General features: G+C 39.8%; 1 protein-coding gene across 1 annotated transcript in view; it reads right to left on the bottom strand.

Moving 5' to 3' along the window:
* Positions 1-947: 947 nt before the first annotated feature.
* Positions 948-27,370, bottom strand: part of TRIO (trio Rho guanine nucleotide exchange factor) — a 255,702-nt gene continuing 229,279 nt past the window's right edge. Inside the window, exons 41-57 of the mRNA XM_059836123.1 lie at positions 27,110-27,179; positions 24,935-25,024; positions 24,210-24,302; positions 23,521-23,571; positions 23,220-23,297; positions 22,156-22,347; positions 21,019-21,196; positions 19,356-20,125; positions 14,890-15,137; positions 13,948-14,086; positions 13,574-13,601; positions 12,495-12,657; positions 10,245-10,366; positions 6,666-6,744; positions 5,785-5,985; positions 4,975-5,113; positions 948-3,457 (exon numbers count right to left, since the gene is read on the bottom strand). Coding sequence (XP_059692106.1) covers positions 2,915-3,457; positions 4,975-5,113; positions 5,785-5,985; positions 6,666-6,744; positions 10,245-10,366; positions 12,495-12,657; positions 13,574-13,601; positions 13,948-14,086; positions 14,890-15,137; positions 19,356-20,125; positions 21,019-21,196; positions 22,156-22,347; positions 23,220-23,297; positions 23,521-23,571; positions 24,210-24,302; positions 24,935-25,024; positions 27,110-27,179 — 3,184 coding nt within the window. The 3' untranslated portion in view covers positions 948-2,914. The remainder of the gene's footprint in view (positions 3,458-4,974; positions 5,114-5,784; positions 5,986-6,665; positions 6,745-10,244; positions 10,367-12,494; positions 12,658-13,573; positions 13,602-13,947; positions 14,087-14,889; positions 15,138-19,355; positions 20,126-21,018; positions 21,197-22,155; positions 22,348-23,219; positions 23,298-23,520; positions 23,572-24,209; positions 24,303-24,934; positions 25,025-27,109; positions 27,180-27,370) is intronic.

Genomic DNA, 27,370 nt, shown 5'->3' with positions numbered 1-27,370 from the left:
CCAGGAACAGTGCACTCTTGTTTACATATGAGTGGAAGAACATACCTCTGCTACTTAAAACACCTGCAAGTGCATGATTTCTCTGTATAGCATTTGGGTAACTTCTCCCCACTTTAGTGTATCTTCAGTCAAGAAAAAGTATTTGAGAGAACTCAAGGATACAAACTCTTCCACAAAGCATGTTGCCATCTATTTCCCTGTCATGGAAAAAGCTTCCAGTGGCTCATCCTTGGCAGTACATCCTTCCTGAATATTTTCTGTCTCTCTCAATGTGAAATGCCTCTCTCAGTAGTAAATTGTGAGGAATAATGGGACTGTTTCATCACTTGACAGGTAATAGCAGGAAAAAAGAGTGGGAAAAAATCATGTATACAACGCAGCGACAAGCATAAACAGTCTGTATTGTTCCCTGACCTTTCACTTCATTTTGAATTGCAAATGGATTAATGATAGCAGAAAAGGGAGAGAGATAAATGTACACAATGAAAAACTTTTCTGCTTCATCCCTTATAGGATGCGAAACCCAAGTCTTTACGGTTGAAAGTAACTTTTCTTCATAATGAATCTGGAATGCCTAAAAGATGTGGGAAATCTGTTCCCCAGTTTAATATTAAACTGAAACACGATCCTTCGGTCTTTAACTGGGAACATCTGGCAGGAAACTCTGCTGGTCAAAAGTTACTAGCTAATAAAGACTATAACAAATTTCCACAGTTAGAGAGTTACGCATGTTTTATATAAAAGCAATCATGACACTACAAGCACTCAACACTTAGAGCAAAGGCAAATATTATTTTGTAAGGCATGAAAGAAAGATACATCATTGCAATTTAAAATGAATTTTATGGCAATAAAATAATGTACTTTTTTCTTTTTAAATACAGAGCCCAATTAAAATATAACCAAACCTAAACTTTCAAACTTCTTAAAGCAAGAGATCAGACAAATATGTCAAATATGTTTAATTTTTTTCAAAATAACTGATGGCAAAATAAAATATTTACATCGCGTCATACTGTGTAAACATGTAACGTCACTGTACAAAGAAATATACATGCAAAATAAAGCAAAAATTTAACTAAAACAATAAAGGAAAATAATACACAAACATAATGATATGAGGTTGGTATGAATACACATCCAGTTTCGACGTCAGTTGTTTTCTTTTAAAAAGTTTCTGTACAACTTTACAAAAAAACCCGAAAAAAACCAAAAAAGGAATAAATAGAATACAGTGGAAGCCACAAAGCTCAAAACTAACCCAAGCTAGGTTATGGCTTAAGACCCATATATCTAACTACTGTGGGATGTTGGCTTGGTTTCTTTAAACATGGCAGTTCACACAAACATAGATGACAACACACCCATATGAACTCAGTGATGCACAGAAAACCATCTCTGCCTTTTTAAATAGCTCACGTTAATATTACTTTGACCTTAAAAACAGTTACTAAGACAATTACATTACATGTCAGAGTCTCCTCATCTGACCACTACTTTCTGAATGTATTCTTCACCAAAGAGCACAAAATTCATTTGTTCATTTCACAGAAAGAAGTAAACACAGATTTGAAAATTCTAAAAAGTAGTAAGTGTTGAGACCGATTTTGGGAAAGTCAGACTTTGGCATTTTGAATATAATAATAAATTTTAAAAAGTGTCCCTCTACTACTTAACCAGTTTGAGATTTGGGATATGACTCTCTCTTTTTTTTTTTTTTTTTAAAACAATCCTTAAAACTGACTAGTCTTGACTAAATTCTATGCTAACCCTCATCTTAAACTAATAATGACAGTGTGGTACAACACACCCGCCCCTGCCCACCCAGAAACCCCAAACACACAAACAAAACCATAAAGCTCGCCGTACTAAGTATGTGCTTTTTCTATATATTTATTACAGTTACAACAGAGGTCCTCATAAATAGTTGCATAAAATGTTAAAGCCACAACATTGCACATGATATGAAAGAAAACAAAATCCCAAATGAGTGCATTTACAGTATTTCATCCTGCTGTATACTGCTTGACAATCGGGTCGGCAAGCTGGGCACCAACCCAAAGTCCTTTTCTAAGGGGACAGTGAGTACTGACCCAAACTGAAGACCCGCACAGTGGTATACCACCATTTAGGAAGGAGGGGAAAAAAAGGATAAGGGGGGGGGGGGGGGGGCGAGGGGAATTACAGACCGAAGGCAGGTAACAGTCTATATACAAGTAAGGCCTACATTTTATCAGAGCAAAACGATTCATTCTATTTGTATGCAAAAACTTTGAGGTTGGATGCACTTAAAAGCAGAGTCTGATCTCAGTGCACTGCTACGTGAGATACATACAGGCGAGGCAACTGGAAAGCTCTAGGACCAAGTGAAAACCAGGTGTTATAAATGGAGGCTGTATCAACGGGCAGCCGTTTTGGTGAGTCTTCTCCAGGCATGATTTCTTTTTTGTTTAACACCAGTGCTTTGAACATAGGCATTTCTTCCATGAATAAATCTTGAAAACGGTAGTTAAGTTCACTTGCAAAATTCAACTCTTGTTTATTAAAAAAACTATTTTTTTTTTTTTGCAGAAACCTGAATAAAATACTGTTACTGTATCGCTCGTGACTGCTTTTTGCAGAGTACAGTGCTATTGTCCTCCACCCCAGTGAAGTCTGCATCACCAGTCCCCCGCGCCACCCCGCGCGGGTCCCCCTGGAATGCATTTGCACACGAACATTCGCTAGCAGCTGGTTGGCTCGGGGTTTGCTTTCCTCAAAATTCAAGTCAACAGCTGATTGGCAGGAGGAGTCCGTCTCCAGTCTGACTGATTGGCAGGAGGAGTCTGTCTCCAGTCTGATTGATTGGCAGGAGGAGTCCATCTCCAGTCTGATTGGCAGGTGAAAGAGAATGAGAAGAGAACTTCAAGCAAGGTCAAACTCTTGGCAAGAGCCTGCTCTGTAAGAAGTTTTTAATGCTACGGATGGGTCGAACATCATTCTGGTGTTTTCGCCGCTCGATGAACGAAGTCAATCTGGATATGTCAATGCTGTCAGCACTTTTGCTATTCCCCAGCTGCAGCCATTGCTCCTGGAGGGCCAGCGCAGCTGAGGGACGCTTAGCTGCGTCATCCTGAAGTAGGAAGCATACAAAATCTTTGGCCTTCTGGCTAACTCCTTTGAAGTAGTCATCTGGGAAACTAAAGTCTAAGCGGCAAATATTCAGGCAAGTTTCCTCTACACTTTCATCCAGGAAAGGAGAGACGCCACTAAGAAGGACATATGTGAGCACTCCAATGCTCCAAATATCTGAAGTGAGGGAAACAGGATTTCCAAGAATAATTTCAGGAGCTGCAAACTCTGGGTTTCCAAGTAACTGGTGGATATAATACGTGGTATTGAGCTGGACTGCATCTCCAAAGTCAGCCAGTTTTATTGTTGGCTTAGTGGAACTCTGGTCCACCAAAATATTTTCAGGCTAGAAAACATAAAAGCAAAAGTTAAAATGTCTTTTTTCAAGTCAGTCTAACATACATTTAACACTCCAACATTACTGTTTCACAGCCAGTGCTGTCAGTTCAAGAACATAACAAACAGCTACAAGCTATGAGGATTACTGCTGAAGGCCAGCTCTGCAAAGCTCCTAGGCAGTCCTACCAAGGCTTCCCCCAGACCAACTGGCACGCAGTCTCTTGCCAACTAGAGTGTGCAATGAATGTGTTTCAGCTGCTGGTACTATAATTTTTGCAGGAAATACAGCTCTGCCAGATAATACTGCAGATGTTCACAATAACAGCTCTGCAAAGTTTCACAGGAACCCATGTTTGGGAACTTAAGCTTAAAGAACAGCAATTACAAATACAGGGTGAATAAAGCCAACTGCTTTATTTGCTTTATGACAGAGACAGCAAACCCCTTGCATTTAAAGATTGGAAGACCTTGTCAGAATTTTCATGACGCTTTCAACAGAATTCAGCTTTACTTGGTGATTCTTCAATATAATGCAGCTGTACAGATGGAAGTCAAGCACTGTTATGAGACTATGGCAGCAGCAGATCCTGTTGGATGCGCACGGCTTCAAGAGAACTGCCCCATGATTGGTGAGGTGAAAGTGGAATTATTTTTATGGTTTTATTTCTGAAGCTACTGCTGCTGTGGCTGTGATCTTAGCAAAATAAGAGTGACTTACCTACAACTAAGACTGGAAAAAGTACTGGTGAACTCCATATAGCACTAGAAAACTTTAAATGTTGGGTGTCCACGGTATGCAGACCAGACTGGTTCTGCTTGGAAAACAGAAGTATGTGGAGGGAAGATGCCAGCTCTTTTTGCTTTTTCCTCACCATGACCCCTTTAGGCTAAAGAGACCCAGCCTACAAAGATGACTTTTCAATGCTAAAATTCCTTATTATTCAAATACAGGTGGAAAATAAGAGTATAAAGAGTAAGTTTTTTCATTAATATTCACCTTAAGACCTTCTTATACAGCTTTTCCTACCAGAATGCATCAAATCCTTGTGGCTCAAGTAAAATTCACAGGGTAGAACAGAGGACCAGCAGGTAGCATTCACACAGATACCACAATCCTCAAAGTGTAATGATGAGGAACAGATTTGCAGAACAGAGGAAAAGCAGTCTCTTTCACAACAAACTCTACGCTTCTTGAGAAAGAAATGGATTTCTGCTGCAAGTTCCTCAGAAAATAAATACATAAAAACAATCAAACAAAACTGTTCCTATCAGCAATTATTTCCAGTGAAAAGGAACACACATGGCCAGCAAGCTTTAAGGAGAAAGCACAGGGAATTCAAAGTTTCTGCGTTGCTGGCTAGGAGTGATCTAAAGCATTTGGGGATGGAGCCCTGCCACATACCCTTCTTCATACAGTCTCAAAGCAATTCACAGTTCTATGCTCCGATCTGCCAGTTTACTAGAAGAGGGAGGGGTTTATGCCTGCAATGGCACACACTGCCAGGAATCCCATTCACTCCTCACCTTTAGGTCCAAATGTGCTATTCTGCAGTTGTGAAGATACTGCACAGCTTCCAGAATCTCTCCCAGGTAGAGTCTGATCTTCCCTTCTGTGAGGTTTCCCCATCGCACGACATAGTCTAGAAGGCGACCCTGGTCAGCCCTATTGGAATTACAAGGGTTATATTTTGTTTTAATTCAGATACAAAACTGAAAGAAAAACATAAGTTTTGAAAGTTATATTAAAAAATGCTTAAGGCAAGTGTCCCTTAAAAACTACACCTGCATCAAGTAATCACTGTTTCTGATTTTTGGCTTGATCATCTGTGAAAATGTTCTGTCACTTACAGCTGACCTGCACCTACAATTCTGAAGTGGAAGCAGAGGGTGAAGGCAGAGAAGGAAAGGAAGAAATCCTTTAATTTTACCCAGACTTGAAAGTCCAGGTATGTCCTGCCACAGACTACAGGAATAACCATAGCCTGCAGCACCTAGAAGACAGAGGACTTAGTGTATGAAGGGGAGATTTGTTATGAAGCTACCAGACCACAACATTCCTAATTCACTTGTCTAATTGCTTTATATAAAATAATTTCTGGACCTTCAGACTACGATAATCACCTACATACCAGTTTAATATATCAACTTATTTCCTTCTGAGTATATTATTAAACTCAATGTTTTAATAACAGCATTAGACACCTGCCATCTTTTACTTAGGTGTCTTCAAAATTCTGTGAAACCTTAAAGTTCCTTACGCATAAAACACTATAAAAGCCCCAGAAAGTCAGCTGCACAGGTTGTATTTTACAGATAACATTATGGTTCACACACATTTCTAACACTAGTATGTAGTTGGTGGAGGTCTCAAAGGTATCGAGAAGGCCAATGAGCTGGGGATGCTGGAGATTCTGCATGACTCCAAGTTCATGGGTAACCTGGTCTCGCTTCATCAACTTCTTATTCACAAACTTAGTGGCTACTGCTCGCTTGGTTCCCTTCTGGTCACACTTCTTAACGACAGAAAATCTGCCCCTGGAATACAATATTGAAAGGAAAGAATTAACAGAGATGCATACTTTTACCTTGAAAGATATCCTGAGAGACATCTAATTTTAGATCTCTAATAAGCTACCCTTACAGAGCAGTTTCTGGACATAAACAAGAGTTTTAAGTACATGCAATCTTCTACAAAATGTGTCTCTAAAAATAATTAGCACCTGATAAGAGATCTGTTTTACCACATTTGCAGAGAATTCAAGTCAGAGTAGCATCCAGCTTTCCAAGGTCATCATTAAGTTGGAAAATGAATATTTTATGTGACTTAATTTGAATTTTGCTCATTTTCATACTTTTCTGTCTGTAATTTTCATACCCCCTAAATAAAAAGGTTTAGGAGAGCTTTACTACAGAAGCAATGCCAGTCACTGTAAGGCATGCTTAAAAAAAAAAAAAAAGACTATGTAGCCTTCCAAAGTATTTGAAAAACACACATCCCTTAAGCTATGATACCACTTCAGCCTAAATATGTTCTGTTTATGCAGTGCCATCTAGTGCTGGTAAGATTTTTCACTTCCTCATTTCTATTTAATCCAATGTAATTCTGGCCTTTTAGGCTCATATGGTAAGTATTTTTCAAAGGGAATTCCATTTTTTGAATGAGAAGTTCATATTTTGACATAAGACAACTTTGGAGATCAGCATACAGAACACACCTGCCAAGCTCAGCCACTTCACTGTAGAGGGAATCAAAGTTGTCTTTCCAGATTACCATGATCCCATCACTTCCAGGACCTACCAAAAGAAAAAAAAAAAAAGAAAAACAAAGGATAGTATGGCCAACATTTAATATCACCAGATCCTCCTCAGAACTAAATTGTTGTCATTATAACCCATGGGCCATTTCAGATGTTTGCAAAAGGAGAAATACTTGGACTTCATCTTCAGTTTGGGAATAGATTTCAGGAGGAATTTGCCTCAGTCAGACTGGCCCCTGTCACCTTTTGCTTGAAGCTGAGCATGTGCATATTAAAAAGCAACTCATGGCCTCATATTGTCCATCCTCTTGCAGCTCAGAAAGAAAGTAATTTCTGTAATCAACTACTTTATTGATGGTTTATAAAGACTACTACAGCAACAGAAGACAAAGAGTATTCTGCAGGAGATCATGCACAAGAATTGACTATAATCAAACAGCAAAGTCCTTCAAGTCCAAAGGACTGAGAAAGACTTCATAGACTGATGTTGAAACCTTACTTTGTGCTATAGCCTTAAGAGTTTTCATTTTGCTCTTATGGACTGGGGAAACGATGGGTAGGATGGCTGAGGAAAAAATGGAGCCAGAACTTTGTAAAAGTATTGCTAGAGCTGAGTGGAAGGGCTAGGGAAAGACAACTGCCTGTCTTTTGAAGTCTAGTTGCAGAGTAACCAAGACATATCAAATTCTGGTTTAGTTTTGATTGAAAAGTGAACGCTTACTTTTGGACAAGGTCAGTAAGACCAAGGACTGTGGCTGAAAGATGGTAATGTAGTCTACAAACTCATCTTTTGTGACACTGATTCTGGCCAAATCACAATTCTGGGCTTCTGTACTGGTGTAGGAAGGACACTCATTACATCAGTTCCTTAAAGCACACAGTTTCTCACCGACTCTTGTCCATCAAGGGCTTTTTACTCCCCTGACTAGAAAGTTTCCTTGGCTGATACACTATCAGTGCAATCAGCCCTTCCTGATAATCCCCATATGACACAGGGTGGCACAGAAAGACAAACTGGATTACACACCAAAGCAGCTCGGCCAATGCAGCAGAACAAATTCTATAGTGGAACTACTTCAGGTGCAGTGGGAACTGTCTGTACAGGAATAAGTAACCTTGGCAAGTTGAAGAAAACAGCAAAAAGAATAGGTATAGAATCATAGAATCATTTAGGTTGGAAAAGACCTTTCACAGAATCACAGAATCACTAAGGTTGGAAAAGACCTGTAAGATCATCAAGTCCAACCACAAAAAAAAAAAAAAAAACAACACACACCCCCACAAAAAAACCCCAAAACCACCCATAAACCACAAAACACACCACAACCCACACCAAAACAACCCACCCACACCACACAGCACCATGCCCATCAAGCCACAAGGTCATCAACTTCAACCATTAACCTAACACTGCTAAGTCCACCACTAAACCATGTCCGTAAGCACCTCATCCACATGTCTTTTAAAAACCTGAGGATGGTGACTCAACCACCTCCCTGGGCAGCCTGTTCCAATGCTTTACAACCCTTTCAGTGAAGAAGTTTTTCCTAATATCCAACCTAAACCTCCCCTGGTGCAACTTGAGGCCATTTCCTCTTGTCCTATCACTTGTCACTTGGGAGAAGAGACCAACACCCACCTCTCTGCAACCCCCTTTCAGGTAGCCATAGAGAGTGATAAGTTCTCCTCTCAGCCTCCTCTTCTCCAGACTAAACAAGCCCAGTTCCCTCAGCCACTCCTCAGAAAACTTGTGCTCCAGACCCCTCACTAGCTTTGTCGCCCTTCTGCAGGACTCTGCACTTGGCTTTGTTGAACCTCATCCAATTGGCCTCGGCCCATCGATCCAGCCTGTCCAGATCCCTCTGCAGAGCCTTCCTACCCTCAAGCAGATCAACACTCCCGCCCAACTTGGTGTTGTCTGCAAACTTGCTGAGGGTGCACTCAATCCCCTCATCCAGATCATTGATAAAGATATTAAACAGAACTGGCCCTAAAACTGAGCCCTGGGGAACACCGCTTGTGTCCAGCCGCCAACTGGATGCAACTCCATTCACCACGACTCTCTGGGCCCTGCCATCCAGCCAGTTTTTTTACTCAGCGAAGAGTGCATGCATCCAAGCCATAAGCCGTCAGCTAAGCAGTATCTTACATTATGCCTCATTATCAACAATACACCTGCCACTGGGAAAAAAAAAGAAGTGACCAGACAGTGTAGCAGTTACCTGAAAAAAAAGCTGTATTTTTCAGGAAACATTAGTGTAAAGACCAAAATTTTGTTTTCTGCCTCTTATATATTGCACCACACCCATCCTAGGGCTTAACTACTGGCGGTCTTGGGTCAGTTAGCAGGAAGTGCTGGGAATAATCACCACCTCAATATGTTGGCAGTAAGGCACTTACTGTGGCTGCCTACGAGCTGAGCTCGAAGTGGCAGCACTGATTATAAACCCCCAAAAATTTCAGATGAGGTTTTGGAAGGGACATATCTTTCACAGTCTGGTTTTAACATTCCAGGAAAATGGCAAAGTTTTTTGAAAAAAAAAAAAACAAACAAAAGAGAAGAAAGAACATATTTTGGAGAGGTTTGGGACAACTGTACAAGTCCCCATATCAGCTGGGACAGATGTACAAAGACAGAATGCAGCACTTCATATCTCATTTTCTTTTATATGAGTCAATTTGAGACACAGCCATTCCACCTAAAAATCTATTAATTAATTCTCACCAGTGGATAAATATATGGGCCTCTCAATAGATTAAAGGACCCAGGTAGCATCAATTGTTACAAACTGCATGTAAGAAAGCCTGCTATCCTGCTGTCTCACTGTGTTTTCCGTATTTCTAGAAATGGAGGATCCAGAACACTTAAGAGAAGAATAACTGAATGCAAAAACACACACTGAAACTTATCACTATGCCATCAAACATATCAAGTAAAAAACATTTTTTTCCTTTGATTGTCTGCCTCCAAAACACAGGCATTTTTCATCTTCGCAGGTTTCCTTTTCATTCTCTCACAAACATTCAGATTGCCTCACTGCAGGTACTGAAATAGTGTAAGTTAAATGTAGATTCATGGTGCAAAGACAAGAAATAGTTATATGTTGTCCTGAACACTGTGGCTTTACAATTCAAGCAAAGAAGCATATTAAAATACAGAGCAACGCTACTCTTTTCTTATCTGTACACTTTAGAAATGATACATGTTGGCATAGTAGCTTTGATTGAGACCAAAGTAAGAATGCAGATGATAAAACGCGATTTTATCACAGTATGTTTGAACTATTATTGACAGATGAGGTAAATGAATGTTGACAGTACTGTGTAGGCATCTTGTTTGTATGAACCTCTAATTAGGTACATCCTAAAAGTGCATCTACTCCTGCTGAAACAGATAATATCTCTCAGGTGAAAAGGTTTGTTGTAATACTCCTTTAATAGAGGGATGCCCAAGAGCCAGGGTTTTCTTTTTCCTGTACTATGGGTACCAGACACTTTGAATGTAATTAGATAAAAAAAGCAAAGAGACAGGCCTACCTAAAACTCGTAGACTGGCGGAAGATGAAACGGAACCCATATCGTTTGCAGCTATACATGTATAGATACCATCGTCTTCTGCAGTGACGCCAATGATTTTCAGTGAAGCCTCTCCTAAGTCACTGGGAAACACAATGGCATCCGTTAACTTTATATTCATTTTACAGACCTTAAGTTAGGGAAATCAAAGTTAGATTGATACTGTTAATATGTCTTATTCTCCAGCCCCTATCTATCTCTGGACAAGCATTACTAACCCTGCCTCTGCCATTTCAGAAGCGTCTACCAGAATTTGAGCACTTTGTGTCCATCAAGTATCTTGGAATGTCCTACAGACGCTTAAAAAACATCCGCATTGACACTCTGTCTCAGCATGTCCTAGGCTTCATTGTGTTTGAAAAATCAAATGCTTCCCCTGTTTCTTCCTGCTTCCTCTACTTCCTTCAAATTATGAGAAGCCATATCCAGACAACCATCCATTGTTGTCTTTTCTGAAAGGTTAGTTTCCATCCCTGACTCCCAGCATATAGAAGTTGATCTAACAGTTGTACTTTCAGAGCAGTCATCCCTTGTAAGAGTGGGCTCCACCTTCAATACAAAAGGCGCACCTCACCACAACTTTGGAGACCTCAGAATCTGGGACAATGAGGATGGGAGGAAACTAAAAAAGACTTAAGTTTTTCCTCTGCCCCAGGGCAGAGACAGCAACAAGCTATGTAAGACCACAGGAGAAAGATTCTGCAGACTCTTCCTTAATCTTCCTCACTGCTCAACCACCCTTTTTGTTTGATGGTTTGTCTTCAAATGTCTGCTTAACAGCTCATCTGTGCAATTCATGTCTAGTACTTTTTTGACCATCTGCCATGGACAGGAACAGCAGATAATTCTATTTGTAGAAGTCTCTTACAAATGTGAATACTTGGCAAGTCCTCCCTACACTTTTCAACTCTAGGCTCAACACAACCCTAACATTGTGTTATTCTTTTGCAATAGGGCATATTTTCAAGATTTTCTATCATTCTTATTGCTTTCCTTTGGGTTCATCCCAGTTACTGCAAGCCATTTGACTGACTGAACCAAAACCTATTTGTCATGGTCTTCACCACATGACTTAATTTCAGAAAAAAAAAAAAGAATGTAAATTTTAGGAACATAGGAAGATGACCCCCCCTCCCCCAGCTCAAAGAACATTTCATGATTATTATTTCTAACAATCGGTCAGCCACAACCAACATGATTTACTCAATATAATTCTGTAACAGTAGTGGATCACAGCAAATTAGAACTAGTCAATCTAACTCCTACTCGTCTCTCACAATGGTCCTGGATGCAGTAGCAGAGCTGCCACAATGCCTCTGTCTCCCATAAAAAAAATTATACTGAGTGAAAAGGAAAAAGCAGCAGCAGGAGACAAAAAAGAACAGCATAACATGCCACCAAGTTTGCAGGTAAGTTGGGCTATACTGCATAACCTCTAAGATGACGACATAATCTCCTATCTAATAATGAGGAAAGTTTTCAGAAAAAACCCCCCTCATTCTGAATTGAGAGCATAATTGATAAATAAGACATTTCTTCACACTGAAGTTGGTCATTGAACAACATTTTCTGTATATAAAAGAATGCATTTTCAGAAAAAAACCCAAACCTTTTCTAACATGCAGTTTTGCATTCCAAAATACAGCAATTTCTCTTATTAATCAGGTGTTTGAGTTCCCTGTTAGTCTGTTAAGTTCTATCACAGCAAAGCTAAAAATAGACAAAAATTTTAACTTCTGTGCTTCAACAGAGAGCGACATTGCCGTGTCAGTAGGAATCAGAGGCTTTTCTTTTCAAATACTGTAGTGTGATCTGAAAGCAGTCACTTGCCTCAAAAATGATGGTATGCTACTAATGGAAATAAGGGATTTGGCAGATGGCATGTCACAGCACTGGCATGTCACAACATACTGTTTGGTTCAAGCACTAGGTCAGCATGACAGAAACACAATAGTTTCTGCAATAGCTAATCAGAAGTACCCACTGAATTTTCTTTTGTTTTTAAAAATCAACTGAATATGACATTTGGGTACCCCAGCCATACACAGAAGTTACACAACATTTCCAGAAAATCCCAGTTGTGAAATATTTCTGTCTGAGGGCAACCCTATCTTTATGCCTCAAAGCCAAAAGCTATCCTGCACCAAGGGTGTAAATAGAAAATATAACTGTTTCAGCAGTTCCTGTTGAACATTACACAAATTACTGTACCTGTACGAAATGCTATGATGACCGTCATTGCTCAGTGTGTTATGATCAGGACCTTTCCAAGTAACTGAAGCCTTGGGGCGACCACAGACTTTACACCTAAGCACGATGGTCTCTCCTGTCTCACATGTTACCTCACTCAATGGTATTATAAACTCTGGGGGAACTGGAAAAAGAAAATTAATGGCATTAGGTCAGTTGAAGTTAATCAGTTTGCTTTTCTATTCCTTGCACTCCCTCTTTTCTATTAGACAAAGTAGTATGGTACTTTAAATTTCCAAGGTGCATCTATCCCTCTACCCTTGGAGCACATCCATGGTTAGGCCACTTGCCGGGGCCCTGTAGAGCTAGTGAATTTTTCTCTGTGTGAACTTGGACACAACACTACTACTATGCCACAGTTAACCCTGAAGCCTACCATGGTGAACCAAATAGCCTGTTTATGGCAAGCTGAGGAAACCCTACAGAAAAGTATTTAAGGATGTGCTCAGACAGGCTGTCTTTATATCCAGCTAGGTTTGCAACAGGGAACAAAAAACACATCACCCATCCTCTGAGGCACTGTAGTGATTTCCCTTTTTGCATACAGGCGAAACTCAGAAAGTTTGGTTCTGTTTATTAAGATAAAAACCCAGTTTGGCTCTGACCCCAGAGGGCCACTATCTTTGTGCTGATCAGCCTCTGCACTGGACAGGCCCTGAATGTTTCCTAGGGTGCAAGGTTAAAAATGAAGCAGGTGGTCTCGAATTCCTGGCCTTGTTATTTTGCAAATTCAGCAAGGCCCAACTTCCATACAGTCTCCATGCAAATGCAGTGGAGTGAAAATCTTTCTGGGCATGTCATATGGTCCTTGTGGTTCATGTTGTTTTGGACTTGTGAACAAAAACGTGTTCCTCGCATCTTAAAAAAATAAATACAACACATTTCATCAACTGTCTCCCTTATCCAAAAAGAACCTATGTATATTTTGATAGAAAACACTCAGTTCCTGACATAATCCATGTCAAGCAAATTTAAACAAAGTAAATAATGTTCTAATCAAATTATATTTACTATGACTTCTAAAAATTAAAGCAACTTACCATCATAAATGTAATTGGGGTTGAGAAGCTGGAAAGGAGAAATTAAAGAATTAATGTCCTTATAACATTATAAGAAATTAAAGAATGTTAGAAAACAAAGTACAGGGATGGTTCGACGTTAGCTGTACCCACAAAGATCCAAGAAACATCTGAACGCCAGAATTTCTGCACCACTCTGCTCTTTCTGCAGTATCCTTATGCTATATCACGCTTGGAGGCTCAAAGATTATATCTTTCCATTTTCAGATTTTGCAAACACTGTCTGTTAAAACCACTGTTTCCTCCAATTCATTCATGTGAAATGCTGACAGAAGTTACTTTTAAAGAAATCTCAACACAGCTCCTTTTGGAAACTACATCTTTGGACCATTTACCTTTACAGAAACCTTGTTGGCAAGTCCTTCTCGGGATTTGCGGTAACCATTTTCTAGCTTGCCTTCCCTTTTGCCGTCTTTATCTTTTTTCTCAGATTTCTTCCTTAAACGGAGTGCTGTGTGCCAAGACGTTGACTTCCTGAATACAGAACGTTAAACTTTGATTAATTTTTTTCAACTCCAGGTTATGTGTTATACTGTCTAGTTTCAAATGGCGTTGGAAAAGTATGTCAAAATGTTATTCCATTGTATTAAAGTATACTGAAATGAAATAGATCAAGTATTCCATAAGGGATGCTACCTTTAGTTAAAACTGTAAGCAAGCTAGTAAGATTAGTCTGTAGTTCAGTATTTCTTTAAATCATTGCTGGAATGGTAAACTTTCTATATGAAAATACAAACTGTCAATCAAACTGAGCAATGATCAGTATGAAATCTGTATCAAATACAGTCTATAGAAGCTTTATATAAAGCTTTACTGCTAAGAACTTTGATATAATTTCTCCCATTGCAGACTAGAGAGAGATCTTCGTAGCACAACCAGACATTTTCAATAGGTTTGTGGCTCAAAGAGGAGATCTAGGAATTCTGGAATCTCATTTCATTTGAAACAAACATTGATGTCTGTTTTCCTTAACAAAGGTGCCTAGCCTGAGAACTCATTCTATTAAATAAACCAGTAATTATTGTTGCTCTTAAATCACATATTATTTCAGCACCTTTTCCCAGAAGACTGCACTACTACAGCTTTTTAATAAGGCATACGTGCTTCTGGGCCCTTCTATTTTGAAGTTTGCTACGGGACCTCTCAAGTACTCATTCTGCTTGATGGTCATTTATTTCTCAAAGATCACATCAACTTTTGGTTTAAAAAGTTCAAAGCCTTGTCCAAATCGGAAATTTTTCCTCCTCCTTCCCTTCTACACACACCCAGACACTCACTTGATGGTTCCATCAGGGTTGTCAATGATGACTGCACTGGTATGCCCCAAGACATAGCCGGGAATCCAGCCCTCGGCTGCGGGGCACTGATCAGTGGCGGCTCTGAACACCAAAAACATGTTCTGTTGGTTGCTGGCTAGAATCTGCACGACCTCTCCTTGGTAGACATTTATCTCATCCTCCTTCACTGCCGTGTAATCGTGTGTCACCAGCATGGTGGAGATATTGCTACTGCTGCTACTTTCACTCTGCAAGTGTCAATTGGAAGCACAAAGAGGGGGAGAAAAAAGAATCAAGTTTAAAGTTCATGAAGAACACAGGCTGTTCTTGGCCTGCTACATTACAACCATTACCTGAACGATCCACATAAGCTGTAGTCAAAGAAGAGAGTTACGATTTCTCTTTTAGAGCTGCCTGCGCCTATTTATCTTGTGCAATTTAGTTTGATCTTTGAATACCTTCATGTACACCTGCTGCAGAAATTTATTCCCATTACTTTTACTCAAGATTGCTTTCTTTAACTAAGAGTCAGCTTATACATAGATCTCAACTGGTCTTCCTTTCAAGCTCAGACACTGAATGTTGGATCTTTTATCAGGCAACAAAACTACAGTACAGCATGTAGCACAGTTTTTCATGGTCTTACAGGTACAGTTTCAAAATCAAAACAGGTCAAGACTTTACCTCATAAAGACCGGAAATTCCAACAACGAAAAATATATATAGTCTTTCCTAGCACTATTTGTCAGATCTCAGACACCAGCCTTCTGCACATAAAACATGACAAAGTACAAAAGAACAAAATAGGCTTTTGCCAGTGTCTCTCAAAACCTCAAGGCTTGTCCCTGGTTGAGCCTGTATGAGCAGGTTTGTTCCTTTAAACGCACAGGATGAGGTAAATTACTGAAATAAAAGATTATTCCTTTCTTGGGCAAAATAGGCCCACTGAACTATCAGAATAAAGTTGGAAATCTCACTTCTAACTGATTAATGACTATGATAGCTGAGTGTTATTAACTGTTTATCATACACTTTCAACTAGTGTTCATAAACATTGTTCATTTCCTCACCAGCATTTGCAGAAAGCTAATTATGGCTGATCAGGTGTACATTAAAAGTCATGCTACTTTTGAAAACAAAAAGCCTTCTCCTGGACATGAATCCACTGTAAATTACTGGTTTTTTAAAAGTAAGACTCATTTTGTCCATTTGCATGCATTTTCCGTAAGAAGTTTAATAAATGGAAGTGTGAAATCTATTATCAGACCATGCAACCTATTCCCTGAAATAAGTTACTTCCTTCTTGAAACAAATTAAAACCAAAGTGGATGGCCTGTTAATGATATGGCATGAGGCGGGTATGTGTGTGTGCCTACCTTTTATCTCTGTTCTTACTTCAAACTGTTTCAGTTCACTATCAGTGAGGGCTCACTATTGCTTAGTAGTAGCTGAGTTACAGAAGGAAATCAGTACCCGGCTGTAGCTGGAGACTACTATGGCTTATATAGCATAACCACACGTTAGCACCACGGATGTGCTAGCAATGAGTGGAAAGCTTGGCACACAGGATTAAAACAGTGTCACCATTTTTTCTCAAAACTGTCAAATATTTCTCCTCTCAGTGTTGAGGAGATACAGTAGGGGTCAGTGGACAGTATGGTACACTGGGAGTCAGGAAAACTATGTTCTCTTCCAATCTGCTAATGGCCTTGAATAAGTCACTCCATCTCTTGGTGACTGTGATTCCCGATGGGTGTTTTGGCTGGCTAGTCTACTGAGAAACTAAGACATTTGGAACGGAATAGTCTCAGATTACTTAATTCACAGCATGTGCAGCACATTGATGCTTGGGTTTCCAGCAAGTCCGTACATTTTATTCTAGCTGAACTATTTTATTCAACTGGGTGAGTCAAGTCCGTTCTGTCTTTTTTTCTCCTATTAGGATGATGAAGCAAACGCTACCACAGAGAAAGATCTCATCCTGGATTGTACCTCTAACTAAAGGATATTTATGTTTAATCTCTGTATTTCCAGTGGGAAACTCATTTTGTCTGGCTTAGAGGACTGCCTGCGTGGTCTTTTTTATTAGCAAGCCTCTTCCATGATTCAGGCAAACTGGCAACAGTAGAACCAAAAAACCAGTCTCATTTTCAGTTACTATTTCAGACTACAACTTGCTAGATTCTTTTATCTAGATGAAAAACAACTCTATTCAGAGAAAGTTACTTTTTTTAACTCCTTCTGTTAGACTTACAGAAGGAGAGGAAGGGAAGGCTGAAGTAGCAAAACCAACCTAAACTCCAAACACTATTCTTGAACACACTGTTTCTTAGCATGCAGCAGAATTTGTGTAACTGCAGGACTGACCTTCCTGTAACATAACATTTCTTTTTAATATTTAAGTCTTGAAGGATCTTATTAAACTCTGAATATTTGTTATTTTCAACAAGGACAGATAAATCTGTTAAATAAACAAGTGTCTGGTAACTACTAAGTGACAAACATTCTTGTGAAGGTGTTTATATCAGAATTTATTCTCACTACAGAAAGATGGCCTTTTCTTTTGCCTTGCAAGGAAGTAATTATTCTTGCACAGTTAATGTTTTTCTACTGCAAGTTCTGCTGGTCATCACTGACCTCAATTATGGGATTAGAGGAGGATTTACAATCAAAATATAAACAATTCCTCCCATATTCCTGAAATACTAGCAAAATCAATTCCTTATTCTTCTTCTTAGAAGTAACTTTTCCGTAAGTAATCAACCTTAACCATCCATGCATGTAAATACACACACACAAATGGTTAAATCAAAATAAACCTTCACAAGCCATTTTCTCTAGCCTGTTGAATGTGGTGTGAAATCCTGCTAAAGTATGGTCTAGAAATGAGATTATAAATAAAGAATTACGACCCATCTCAATTACCAAACTAAAATAAATACAGTTGTGAAGCAGAAGGCATGCATTCAGATACTACGTTTTACAGTAAGATAAAAACAAGCAACGGTGTCTTTGCTGAGATAGTATCAAAATTTAAATATTTTGAAAACTCAGCGCTAGCCTGTCTCTCCCTCTCTCTTTTTTTAATGGAATGACATCAATTAATAATATGCAAGTCTTCTCTGCATTTAAAAAGTACCACCATCTTGATTCACATGTTGTGCAGTAATTGCGAAATACTCCAATTATTCCAGATATTATATTATCATCACATTTTGCTAGACTGAAGATAAACACAAGACAGAGCTAAACCAAATGAAAAGCTGAAAGAAGATCGGGATAAAAATACAATACATGCAAAGCATAATTTTTTCTTCTGAAGCTATTATAAAAGTAAGTGTAAGATTTAAGAAACCAGGAAAGCTCTGTGTGTTAAACAGTTCTATAAAGAAATGCATGCATTTAAAAAAGGTCTGGCAAGTTAGGTGATTTGCAAAACTGGTATTGCATACGATTTGTGAGAGAGTGGAAAAACAAACATTCATGAACACAACACTTAGTGAGAGAAAATTCAATTGTGAGTTTAAAGAGAAAGGCACCATAGCCTGCCTACCACATCTACGGCAAGTGCCTTGAAATTTTTGCTTTATATTTGCACATGCCCCTGCGATTGCTGTGTTGCATTTCCTGGTGGACGTTATTACAGAGAATGTGGATCCTGTTGATACCCCAGCTTTCCGCACAAACACACCAAGTGCATACCAAAAGGTTGAATCTCCAGATGCCCTAAACCAGTTCTTCTTACAAAGCAGAAAAGACAAGTGGAGCCGCTATTTGTTTTGGTTGTAGTAGAAGGAGGATTATTTTATCTAGGTTTTGTTGGCCTATTTTGAGTGGATTGCAGGAAGCTTCCTTGACCAGACACAGGACTTAAAAAGAGCATGTTGTACATCAACTAAGGCTGAAAGGAGAGAGGGGGGGAAATAAATTAATAAAAAATAAAAATCAAGCAGCCCAGGGAACGTACTGTAGATGTCTCCACGAAGTTAAAACTCAACAGGACAATGGTGGCGGATTTGTGCATGAAAGGGAAAAAAAGCCCCAAGGCAATCTGCCAAAATCTCCAAGTCAGATTTAAGTGCCGGCCACAATGCATACCCCAAGGTGCTCTGGCTGCCACGCTTCAGCATGTTAATTATGTGCCTTCAAATTAGAGATGAAAAAGCAAGGAGAGCAAGTTAGTAAGTATCAGCCTAGTGATCTGTTTTCAGCAGAGGCAGAAATTGCGTCTAATGTTAGCAGTTGCTTTTGTGTCTGTATACATATCCATGTTTGTATGTATACATACACAGAGAAGTAGATAATTTTGTTTTTTTAATGTGCAGAAGATATTCGAACAGTTGATTATTTCAGAGCAGTACAGCACCGGAGAGCCAGAGTTAGTACGGAGAGTGATGGTAACGCACAGAAAGGGAGCATGGGAAGGTTTTAGAAGAGCTCGCAGGACAGAGGTGCTCCGCTCTTACCCCATTACTCTGGGTGGAGTGAACTGACTGCTCGCTGGTCGAGGAGCATGTGCTCATGCGGTCTGTGTCCTTGCTGTGTGAAGAGTGGCGGTGGACCTGCCGCTGGAGGGAGTCATTGTCCCCAGGGAAAGTGAAGGAGCCAGGGCGGCTGGCAGGGGATGCTGGGATGGAGCTCCAAAAGGAGCCCTTCTGCAGGGGGCTGCTGGGTGGAAAGGTTTCTTTGCCAAAAGGAGAAGGGAAAGTCGTGGAGAGAGGAGAGTTCATTGGTGAGATGGCTCCTGGCCTTGGCTTCCCGAGCGTCAGTGATCCTATGCTGTTTCTTGAGCGACTGTCCTCTGAGCTTCCACGTGAGTCTTTCTGGGCTCCATCAGCTGAGCCAGAAATGCTTCCCGCTGTCTTCCTGGGACTTTCAATAACTTTCATCTTGGGAATGTGCTCAGCTTCTCTCTGAGGACCATCCGGTTCTGCATTGGGAGGGTGCCTGTCTGGCTGGCTCAGGCCAGTTTCTAAGGAGGTGTTGTAGTGTGGCAGGGAGAGATTGTGAATGGACATACCTGACATCTTGTCTGCCTCTGCTTGGGCCGAGGCTGCAGAGGAGACCAGGACTGGGGAATGGTGTCTGACAGGCTGGGGGATCCGGGATGGCCGGCTACGGCTGGAGCTGGGGATGCCACTACAGCTGCTGGGGCCGGTGCTGTTACCGCTGCTGCTCCCGCTGCCGCCTCCACCACTGCTGTGGTTCCTCTGGTACTCGATTGGGGACGTCAAGGCTGCAATGGGGGTGGGAGGGGAGGCGATCAGGGAAAGGAAGGCAGGAAAGGGAACAGGAACAGTTTAAAAGAGACATGTTTACTGGCAAAAGGGGAGTGCTGTTCAAATAAGACAAATTCCCTTAGCAATGCGGGACATACCATAGACCTCAAGTCACTTTTCTGTATCACACCTTCATGACCTGTTATAGGTACCTCTATTAAAGATGAAAATCTGAAACCAAGGAGAAATGTTTTCCTCTAGGATCACATTGTCAGTCAGCAGCCAAGCTGGGAAAAAACAGGTGTGACTCCAAATTCTCAGCTCGTTGTTCATCCACCATTAATGGTTGTAATGTAATCCATCCATGGTTGTAATGTAATCCATCCATTACAACTCTTTAAAAAAATTCTAGATTGGGGCAACAGCCAATGAATAAAAAAATGCAGCAAGAACCTTCTAGTGTCACAGCAGACACTACCGTCTTCTACTTTTCTCCTGCAGAATCTGAATGTTGTTGCCACAGTAAGATGTGACAACAATGGCCACCAAAATAACACAAGCAAAACGTATTCTGAATAGATGCTTAAAATTCCACTTGGGTTTAGCCTTTAAAGGCTTGCATTTGCTTAAAAGGGGTACACATGCTCTCCACCTCAATGGATGGTGCCAGTCTCGATTCACTCCTACAAAACATTTAGAACATTTCACCAAGAGAACACCATGTAAGTTCAGACTACCACTCTTATAATAAACGCTAGCATCTGTTCTGAAGTGGAAATGCGGCACATATCCCCCAACAGTTCTGATTAGCTCAGGAAAAAGGAAACTTGCAAACATTTCAAAGACAAGAAACAACCAATGAGAGAGAAGTCATTCAATTGTGAACTTTCAGTGAGAGGAAATCATTTACCATTTAAAAAGTTGCGCTGGTTTTCCAAAATTTGGTTAATTTCGTGGATCCATAACTGGCGGACTCCTGGACTGGCAGAATGCAAAATAAAGGTCTCCGTGACATCGCCCGTTCTTGATGTTAGTGCAAATTTACATGGATCGCTGTCCACATTTTCCTCCAGGGAAAGGCAACTCACCTTCATGAAAAAAAAAAAAAGAGAATTTACTTCATGTATTTTATGAGAAACATGCCTCTAAAATCTCTTAAGAGCTCAGAGTCAGATCTTCAAATGATGACCATCCTTTCCTTCAGTAAAATAATACCATGAAATGAACGATTACAGTAAACTAAGGATTAGTGTACAGCTCACTTGACTCACTGTGCCTGAACTATATCCAACTGTTCAGTACAGCCCAATGTTGTCCATTGGCCCTCACTCTCCCTTTGTGTTATTTAAAATGCTCAGCCCACTGTGCAGCTCTACCTCTGGGCCACACCGAAGGCTTCAGCTGCAGAGACAGCAATGCCCTGGAACGCGCTGTCCAGCCAGTGCTGAATAGGATGCTCAGCTGGCAGGCAGAGCACTGAGGTGTATTAAGGGAAGTAGAGTCCACGCAAAACTCTTCACCAGGAGGGCTGGTGGGCACTAATATCAACAGGTTTTGTTTCAGAGAAGGCTTGAAGTGGGAGCAAACACTTTCTGTTTGAGGGATTTGCTTGTAGAAGGGCTGAAATGTCTAAGAAGGTGGCACGAGTTACAGATGTTACCTACACATTTGGACTGATTTCAGCTGAAACTCGAAAGAAGCGATACGTAGAGTTATTACCTTTATTTGCAATGCCTTTGCAATGTGGTGTACACACAGCACAGAGCTGAAGACTAAACTCTTTGTAAATGCTTGTCCAGCTTTGTATAAGAACACCGGTTTTGGTATGCTTCACGTGGGAAGCATGAGAGTGCTGGGACCCAAAGATTTCCATTTATCATCAGAGCGTGCACAAATTTGGTAGTAAGTAATTTCAGGAAATGACTGACACATCACTGTGCTTTATGATTGCACATCTAGATGTCACTAGTGACTCCACACTGAATCAGAAACTGTTACCTTAGCAGAGTTTGTGCAGGGGACGCAAAGACTCACACACAACAGTTACCTTGATACTGTTTTTAAACAAGAATCCGGGCATGGAGAAACCTTTCTTTTTATCTAGCAGCTCACTGAAAATGACAATCTGCTCAAACAGGAAGACCCGTCTCTCCTTGCAGCGTGGCAGAAGTCCCGTGTCCTGGTCTGTAACCAAGAACGTATCCTGGAGCAGGAGCTTACCCTGGGCTACAATTTTACCCTAAACACAGAGGCAAGCAGAAACACATTTAGTGCAGTTCTTAATTTCTTTCCCCAATCAACCTTTTGAGCAGATGCTCATGCCAAAATAGCTTTGTACATTTCCCAATTTCTGAGTGTCACTGACCATTACATATTTATTGATCCTTTTATACACAAGACATTCTTATGCCCTTTCTCAAAAAACAAACATAGTCAAGAAAAAAAACCAACAAAAATCCACCCCACCCTTTTCAATTCATACTGCAGTTTGAGGCTCAGTAACACTGAGACTTTAATCTCTCTAGTCTCAGTAACTCCTTCCCTGCCACCCCCAATACTGTAACTCATATATTCTTCCAATGTCTTCCAGGGTGCTGAAAAGGTGAAGAATTCGAGTTCATACCTGCATCACAGAGCAGAAAGGGCTTTGCAAGTAGAGCATGTGACTATAGCCTGGCTGATACATACTGCTTCGATAGCCAATTTTCATCTCTTCTAGACTTAAGAAGGGCTACGGTTGCTTCAGGTACGTTCCTGACCTTAGCAACTCCTCCTTTGCCTACACTGCTGAAGTCAGGTCTGCTCACCTGCTGATAACTGATTACTTCACTATTTTGCAAGTCATTAGTCAATAAGGGAACTGTAATAACACCAGCGCTTCCTGGATTTTGCAGGACTTACTTCGTGTGACTGACACAACAGGTAAAGCTTCCCAGGAGGAAGTCCTTGGCAGGGCTAAGACTCGATTTTTCATTCACTGCTTTTTGCACCAGCTAACAAGATAGTGAGAGAGCACTCTATCTCATTTCTCCCCCCAACTCTCCCCACAACATTAACGGTTAATTTCTGGAGAACCTGACAAAACTCTAAGCAAAACCCCAGCCAACTTACATCAAATCCTTGCAGGCGGCCAACATTCATCATGTCATTACACCGTTTTGGTACTATACACATGACCTCTACAGCTCTCTGTTCAAGACAAATAAAAAGTCAAAGCTTTATTTTCCAAATGAGTTAGCAGGATAAAATTTTGTTTCATTTGCTATGGTTGCTTTAGAACAGAAATGCAAAAAGTAAACACTTATAATCACATTCTCAAGAAGATCAGAAAGGGGAAGCAGCTCTATGTCAGAACAAGTAGAAGTTTAGAGTAAAGAGCATTCAAATCACTAAGAGAAAATGTCTCAAGTACCTCTAGTTCTGTTGTGTCAAGGTTAGCTTTTTTAGAATATTTGAGGAAGTCCTGAAAAAGGAAAAAACAGTAATGTGAGTTCTTTTCTCATTAATCAGCAGTGAGAAATCTTAGAAAATCTGCATTTGCTATCCTCTGTCAGAGAATGACAGACTGCAGAAGACACATAGAAAAATCTTTTTAAAGCTTCTTGCTGCAGTGCTTTCCCCCTCCTATTTTTTAAGATTTATTCACTATTTTTGATTTAGATCGTACAAGAACATGTATTAAGGCAATGACCTCTGTGATACGCAGTGTTGCTCTTCAGTAAATATTTATGTGATATTAAAATGGTTGCAGATGTAGTTGGAAAAGTGGGATGAGTCCCAACAACTCATATCACATTTACATTTGAAAACAGTTGGGAGATCCCTGTCCCCTTCATATGACATTGGTTCAAATTCTAAACATTTCCATTCACTGACTTGAGTTCATTTGGTCTTTAACTGTAAAAAAACCCCAAAATTCTGCCCAAGCTATTTACTGCAATTTTTATAACTATCTGAATATGCTCAGAAAATAATCATATTACATTGCTTACAAGTCTGCGTTCTGTTTGGGCGGAGGGTGGAAAAGCATCAGCAATATTTAAAAAAGAAAACATATCATTTAACACATATATTAAATAATTCATCTCAACATCATGTTACCTTTAGTAACAGCTGGTATTTCATAATTCTTTGCACAGGTTTTATTAGCAAGTCTGTGAGCTGAAGTCTGTGGCCCAGGCGTTGCTTTAGATCCTGAGGGTTGCAAAACAAACATTTTTTTGTTCATTCAGTTAGAAATTACTTTGTTCTGTTTTGCTGAGTTAGAAACACAGCAGGATATATCACTATTAATGGCTATCAGAGCAGAAATTGGCAAAAGGCAGAGCAGAACCTAATCTTCAGTTAGCAAAAGCTAGAGTCCTTCCCCTTACCTGTATCAGCTTTGTTTCTAAAGCGTTCCCCCCTCCAAGCATCTTCCATATCATTTTTTGAAAAGACTGTATAGTGAAATGTAATTTTTCAATCACAGGTTGTGTATAGCCTATGTGTATAGCCTATTTTCAACAGTAATCTTTGCTCATCCAAAATTGCCACATCATATAATATGCACTGTTAACTGCCTGAGCTGAGACTCTACTGACTAATTAATAACGTATACCCAAACTTTAGTTTTCTTCTCCTAGAGATTAATACATCTCTAGGAGCCTGCATCATACTTGAGAAATCAGAATAGAGGTGGCAAGAAATTATAATTTTTTATATATATAGATATATAAAAAAACACAATATGTGCTGCCTTATTTTTTTTTTTGTCAACGGATCTGATAACGCTTATGATTTGTAGACACCCTTCACTTTGCCTATATCCTCTCTCAGAAACTTACCTCAAAAAACGTATCAATGTATTCTGAGACAATGTGTTCAGACTTTGGTTTGTTTTGGCAGTAAACTATGTACATGTGCAACCTTCTCTCCTAGAAGAACAAAGATACAGAATGATACATCATCATCAAGAAAAAAGCATGCCAGATTGAAATGGAGTATTATTTTAAGAAGTACAGCTGTTCAAAAGTACGAATTTAAAAAGGTCCTTTTGAGGAAAAGAAGCAGCTACATATGCAGAAATTACAGGCAGGAAAACACATCTATTTGGAAATATCATGATGATTTTGGAAAGGCAACACAAGTCAGGAAATTGCCACAGTTATAAATACTCCTGAACAACAGGTATTTAGAGATGATAGCTCAGCAGGTCCCACAATAAAATTAAGTAGGAAAATGGTTATCTTTTTCTTTTAGCAAGAGCAATGGATGAAGCCTTTGAAATATCATATCATTTATTTGATTATAATAATCTGATTATTATTCTCATGTATATGACCTCCTCCTGTACAGAGCAGTTAGGAGAAACCTCTCAGTCTTCTATTTAGTATTAGCTGTCCTACTGGAGTTTGAGTGGAGACACAGGTGATATAGCCTGGAAATGGTGGTTGTAGCCTGGTGGTGCTAGTATTTTTTTAACTCTGATTCTGCATTTTTTAACACCAAGGCAATAAAGAAAAAGAGAGAGAGCATAACTCCAAGCCTTTAAGATTCATTCTTGATTACCAGCCTTGCTGGTTAAGAAACACAGACAAACCATATACACCTATTGCCTACTCCAAGATCTTCCTTTTCATTTTACTAGGATCGGTTTGCCGTTAGAGGCTTTGCTGCTCAGAGACTTATGTAGTACTGACCCGCGAAGGTAAATGGAAAGCAAAAAAGAAAGAAATAAGGTGGAGATTGTGAAGGACACAGAACATAGATTAAGAGCAGGAACTGAATCGTCGTGTTCTAGCTGATAGTCAGGGTTTTGCTAGAGGATATTGTAATAGCATCACAGCTTGCCTTTCCATCTGGAGTGGTAAGGGTGCCTTGCAAAGACAACTCAGTTACAAATATACCAGGAGAAAGTAAAACAGCAATCAGAAATGGAGAGTCACAACCTTCAGGTTTCCCATTTTACCAGTGCCAGAATTCTCCCCTCTTCCCATGCCTCTTTTTTTTTTTTAATAATAATAATCCCTCAAAAATGAAACAGCTCATTCCTCATCATTAATCCAGGAATTAGGCCTGGCTTTCAGTGTTACTGTTCCATTAGTGTTTGGTTCTGTGCTCTTTTGCTACCCTGGTATTGACTTCAAACGCAGACTGCAGGGAAAATCTGAAACCCATTAAATCTGCTTTAATCCAGTCTGTCTTCAGTCTTTGCACACTTGTGCAAACGATCATATTTAGCAGGCAAGTTTCCCTTCTGCTGTTTTGCGTGATTTGGAGTACCTTGAGATCCCATCTCAAACAGATATTAAATTGTATTTCTACACAAAAAGACACCAAACTGACTGATCAGTGGCATGTCTGATGTGTCCTGAATTTTGATATCTGGTTTCTAGATAACTAGTTCATTCAATTTCCTTCCGAAGTGTTATAATATCCACATGTATCACACGGTCATTCCTTTTAATATATAAATAAAAAGTGGAAAAACAGGGACTTGTATAAAGCTATAAAGGGTACTGTGTTGGACTAAAATTAAACATCATGAATTTCTGGCAGTCTCAACTCCTTCCCCAAGTGAAGAGGGAGGAATCTCAGCCACTGCTGTGATTCTCAGAAAGGGAAAGGATACAGAACTAGAATGCACTGAAACCAGTAAGAAGAATGAGCTGCTTTCCTATTTTTGGTTCCTGTGTTCCATGGTACTGCATGGATACCTGGGATTAGAAGACAGCTGTATCTGGTCATACGAAATGACAATTTCCTCACACAGAAATGGAACTGAATTGAGAAACAGGGCCCACATTCATATTTCCTCTCTACAGGAGGATATTGGAAACAAAAACTAGATTATTTACTTAAGTCTATTCATAAGCTCTTAAGACCTCTCCACCTCTTACAGTAAGGAGTATTTTACAGCACTTCCTTAACTGTGTTGTACCATAGGTAAATCCTTAATAATCAAACATGCTGGTCAGTAGCAGGAATAGGCGTTTGCCAAAGACAACATTTGCGCTTACATGCTTAACAAACAGGGATCCCAGCTTTTCTGGATCTTCAAGGCACTTTTCCAACTCTCCTAAAAAGAAGCTGAACAGAAACAGAATAAGCACTTTTCTTCTGATAGCACACACTATAGCAACAGGTGATTGCAAGGTAAAGTGGTCTTACTGCAAGGTCCACTTTGTGTCCCCTATCAGCAGCTTTGGATATTAATGTATATGCAAAATGACAATGTTAACAGTGTAATATTTTAATATAGATTTCCAAAAATCTGAATC

This window comes from Gavia stellata, chromosome 3, assembly GCF_030936135.1.
Source record: "Gavia stellata isolate bGavSte3 chromosome 3, bGavSte3.hap2, whole genome shotgun sequence".
NCBI classification, from domain to species: domain Eukaryota; kingdom Metazoa; phylum Chordata; class Aves; order Gaviiformes; family Gaviidae; genus Gavia; species Gavia stellata.
This window is presented reverse-complemented; position numbering and strand designations above follow the sequence as displayed.